This window comes from Mus caroli, chromosome 19 (genome assembly GCF_900094665.2).
Source record: "Mus caroli chromosome 19, CAROLI_EIJ_v1.1, whole genome shotgun sequence".
NCBI lineage: Eukaryota > Metazoa > Chordata > Mammalia > Rodentia > Muridae > Mus > Mus caroli.
In genome coordinates this window covers 40,575,582-40,580,506 of record NC_034588.1, presented here as the reverse complement: position 1 = coordinate 40,580,506, position 4,925 = coordinate 40,575,582, and the positions used below count along the sequence as shown (strand labels likewise).

Below are 4,925 nucleotides of genomic sequence, written 5' to 3'. Positions count from 1 at the left end.
GCTCTTAACCACTGAGCCATCTTGCCAGCCCCTCTTTGAGGAAATTAAAGAAACACTTGGGCCCTGGCCAGCCTGGAGAGCTTGAGCTGCCCCTGGGAAGCCTCTGGGAAGGCATTTGGAGAATGTGTGTCTGGCCATGGCTGAGTGCTCCCAGGTGAACACACCCAGGCCCCTCAATGCCCTCACTTTCTAGTGTGCAGACACATTCTGAGGTCTCCAGCACCCACCCCTCAAACACACACACACACACACACACACACACACACACACGAGGGCAGTGGACCCACCATCCATTGCAGTGCAAACCTGAGACAGTGCAGGTTAGACCACAGGCTTCTTCAAACCAGAAACAAAACTCAACCTGCCAGTCCTAAGTGTCCCCTGGGGACACTGCCTCTGGGACTTCTTTTCTTGGACTTCTGTTTTTCTGTGGGTGTTAAATCTTGGTGTGTGTGAGTCCTGGCTCTGCTGCTGGCCTCAGACTGTGCTATGCTGTTTTGCATGGGATGGCCCAGTGAGTCCTGGCCTGCTGCTGACTCTGTGACCTTGGGCAAATTAGATTATCTACATTTACAGAGCCTTACAGTCCTGCTCTTATGGTTATCTTGGAAAATGGATGAAATGCTGTATGTAATGTAAAGGGTTTGGTTTTTAAATAGTGTATTTTAAAAGTACTACATTGCCTAGAACTTTAAACATGCTAAAATGTTATTTCCCCCATCCCTCCATTCCTCCTCTGGTGCTTTGAAAGCCAGAGGTCCTAGCTCAGATCTTTTCTGTCTCTACACTTTAGGTGTGTTGTTTGTTTTTGCTTGTTATTGTTGTTAGTTTTTGCTTGTTATTGGTGTTTATTTCCCAGTTCTAGAGTTACACTGAGAACTGGATGAAATTATTATTTTAAGGAAACAGCTTTATATTTTTGTGTTTTATACTTACGTTATTTTAACTATTTTAAGAAATGTGTGGCACGTCTCCAGCAGCACCGCTCTCTCACGCTCCCACCTTTCTGTTCCAGTTTGGGAAGCATGGAGCCTGGATCCATGGTCCGAGCCATCTTTGACTTCTGCCCTAGTGTCTCAGAGGAACTGCCACTCTTCGTGGGGGACGTTATCGAGGTGCTGGCCGTGGTGGATGAATTTTGGCTCCTAGGGAAGAAGGAAGATGTTACAGGTGAGAAAGCTGTGATGAATGACTGGCCTTTTCATCAAACAGCACACAGTCATGCTAACTTAGTCCTTGACTTACGCACAGTGTGTGCACTGGGCTGGAGCGTGTGATTCAGCCCTGGTTCACAGTGCCGGGAGCACTGGCCAACTTCGGGGAAATGAATAGATTTCTAGTAGGAGCGATGCTTCTGCTCAGATAGAACCTAGGAGAAGGTGTTAGAGAGACCTGCTTGTTCAGTGGCCCTGACACAGGAGCACTGAGGAAACATCAGTGGGACCCCAAGAGGCTACAGAGGTCAAAGGTGAGGAGTTGAGGAGGCCAGAAACTTCCCACACCATCAAATCCCATTGCTGTTGTTTTATGAATGGTGGGGTGGGGAGGCTGGAGAGATGGCTCATGGGTTAAGAGCACTGACTGCTCTTCCAGAGGTCCTGAGTTCAATTCCCAGCAACCACATGGTGGCTCACAATCATCTGTAATGGGATCGGATGCCCTCTTCTGGTGTGTCCGAAGACAGACATACAGGCAAACCACACATGCACATAAAATGAAGCAATTAAAAAAAATTGAAAGGAATGATGGGAAGAGCAAAATGAAGGTAGGGCGGCAACTAAAGAGATTTATCCTCGCCACGGGTCGCTAATGATGGCTCAAACTGAGTTGGTGGGTCTGGGAATCTGAGGTCCTCCAGCTGACAGACCCTGTCTTTCTGCACCACCTGTAAAATTCTACCCATCTCCATACTAAAGTGTTCTGCTTCATAACAAAATTATCCTCTTCCTGACCCATTATTGGCCTCCTCAGAACCACCACGGCTGTGTGTACAGCTGTTGTGGATGGGCTTCCTGTATCCTTGGTTTCAGTGGATTTCAGATCTTTGAAGACGAAGACTATACAACTCACATTTTCCCTTGTAGTGAACTTGCTAGAGTGCTAGTGGTAAATGCTAATTTGGGCATGTAATGTGTGCACACGCGTGTGCATGCATGCGTGAGTGGACATATACCAGTGCATGTGTGGAGCATGTGAAGAACAGAGAACAGCTTGCAGGACTCATTTCTCTCCTCCTACCTTGGTGGACCTGGGGCTCTAACTGTCAGGCTTGGCAGCAAGCTTCCTTTACCCTCTGAACCAGCTCACTGGCCCGATAAATGATTTTGAATTGTATTCTCTGTGTTCTGCAGACATCTGGTTTTGTACCTTGCACTTTTTCTATAGTAAATTCTCTAATTATTAGCATTAAGTCAGTTTTCGACACAGGATTTGTAAATGGACTCAGAAGAGAAGCGGTTCTTGTACTCGGGCTGCGATGAAAAGAACGCTCTGTGTGTAACCCGTGTGCTTCCATTTCTCAGGACAGTTCCCCAGCAGTTTTGTGGAGATCGTGACAATTCCCAGTCTGAAAGAGGGCGAGAGGCTGTTTGTCTGCATCTGCGAATTCGTATCTCGAGAGCTGAACAGTCTTTCCCTCCATCGGGGTAAGCAGAGCTTTAGAGGTTTGCAGAACCTTGCAAACGGGAGGCTTTTAAAATGTTCACTCACACTGGGCAGTTATCTCTGCAAATCCTCCACACTGACGTGATGGGGTGAGGGTGAGGCCTTACGCTAGGAGCGTGTGATAAGTTTCATAGTTATACCTTCTTATATTGTTTTAGATTTTATGTTTTGGAGACAGAGCCTCACTATATATCCCCGGCTTGGAATTTCATCTGTAGACCAGGCTGGCCTCAAACTCACAGGGATCCATCTGCTTCTGACTCTGGAATGCTGGGATTAAAGGCTCGAGCCATTGTGCCAACTTATCTTTATTTTTAAGTGTGTGTGTGTGTGTGTGTGTGTGTGTGTGTGTGTATGTGTGAGAGAGATGGGGGGCATGAGCTGCAGGTACCTGGGGAGGTGACAAGAAGACATGAGCCTCTCTGGTGCCGGAGTTATAGGTGGTTGGGAGTTGCCCGATATCTATGAACTGCTGCCCTCTGAATAAGAGACTGTGCTTTTAACTGCTGAGCCTTCTCTTCAGTCTTATCTGACCTTCAACACTAAGAGTGTTAGTAACTGTACATTATACATAATAGCATAGTTTGAAAGCTATTGCAAACTATTCTTTCTACAGGTAAGAAGTGAGGCCTCAGGATAGCGACTCGTCGGTGTGGCCTTGTCCAGTGTCACCTTTTTACTCTTCCACACTGTAGACACTTTAGACAGTGCTAATCTCTTCCCCATGTACGGTTCTGCTGATGTGTTGCTGCTTGCTAATGTACAACAAGGAAATGGGTCATTTTGACAAACAAGAAAAATGCAAGAGTGCCTGTTACTGTGCTTCCATTGGACAACATAAAGTTCTCACGAGAACCAGTTTAGACAGGTGGTGCTAGCCCCTCCCCAGGATGAGTCAGGTATTTCCCGCAGTGTACTCCAGTAGGCGTACACTCCCAAAGATGGACAGGAACCCACTTCTATGCACCCACGTGGTTAAGAGACCAAGAGTGCTGCAGATGGGAGGCTTGCGATCCAGACTCAGTCATCATATCAAAGTCAAAGGGCTGACAAGCTGGGTTGTTTGTGTTGCAACTGTTCTTTTCATATGATATTGAAGGCAGAGGTCACACACACACACACACACACACACACACACACACACACACACACAGAGATAGAGAGAGAGAAAGAGAGAGACAGAGACGGGGGACCGAGACCTAGCAAACTTCTCTAACCCTTAGTCAATAAGAGGAAAAGAATACTGGAATTTTTTCTCATGTTCCTCCTCAGTGTCATGGGAGTTTCCTGCATGTCAGCCCGTACTCAGTCTCCCCTCTGGTGGGAAGTCAGTGTAGACTGTGAGATTAGAGCAGGGTCTTTGTCCTCGCTCATAGCTAGCCCAGCAGCAGTTGGGAGTCCAGGGCAAGCTTCCCCAGGTAGGATGGACAAAGGGCAAAGGCCTCTTGGCATCTCTCCAGACCATGTACAGAAGACAGCGTGGCTGCCTTGTCTGTCTGTCTGTACATATGTAAGTATGTATTTATGTATGTGTGTATGTATGTATGTTTCAGGGTTGGAATTTGAACCCGGGACCATGAACACACTAGTCAGCCACCCAGTCACATCTCCAGCTCCAGAGTGGACACTGTCTGTCCTAATCCTGGCTCCTAGTGAAAACAGACATGCACACACAGTGCCTGTGACACTCAGAAGAGGACATCAGCTCCACTCATCGGAAGTCACAGGTGGCTGTGGGTCACTGTGCGTGGATGCTGGGAACTGAACTCCAATCCTCTGCATGGCAAGTGAGAACTCTTAGCCACTGAGGTTTTTGTCTGGCCCTGAATCTGTAATCTTATATTTTTGGTTGTGAGCCTAGCCCTTAATGGCTGAGCCATCTTTCCAGCCCTGAATCTGTAATCTTAATTAAGAAACAAACAAACAAACAAACAAACACTATGTACAGTGTTCTGCCTGTGTATCTGTGTGCCATGTGCATGCTTGGTGCCTTCAGAAGCCAGGGAGAGCATAGGATTCCCTGGAACTGGAGTTAGAAATGTTGTGTGCTGCCAAATTCTGGTCCTCTTCTGGAGTAGGACATGATCTTAACTGCTGAGTCCATGATCTGTGGGTCTTAACTTGACTCCCTGTGACCTGTTCAACCCAAAGAGCTTAACATGGAGTCCAGAAGAATGAGATGCTGGGATGAGGGTCCACAGGAGAGAGGAGAGGATGCTGGGATGAGGGTCCACAGGAGAGAGGAGAGGATGCTGGGATGA

At 47.4% G+C, this 4,925-nt stretch overlaps 1 protein-coding gene across 1 annotated transcript in view; it reads left to right on the top strand.

Annotated features, from left to right (window-relative positions):
- Dnmbp (dynamin binding protein) overlaps nt 1–4,925 on the top strand; it is a 96,150-nt gene that overhangs the window by 27,012 nt on the left and 64,213 nt on the right. The window contains exons 2-3 of the mRNA XM_021151805.2: nt 1,016–1,170; nt 2,523–2,645. Of these exons, the coding sequence (XP_021007464.1) occupies nt 1,026–1,170; nt 2,523–2,645 (268 nt within the window). The 5' untranslated portion in view covers nt 1,016–1,025. The remainder of the gene's footprint in view (nt 1–1,015; nt 1,171–2,522; nt 2,646–4,925) is intronic.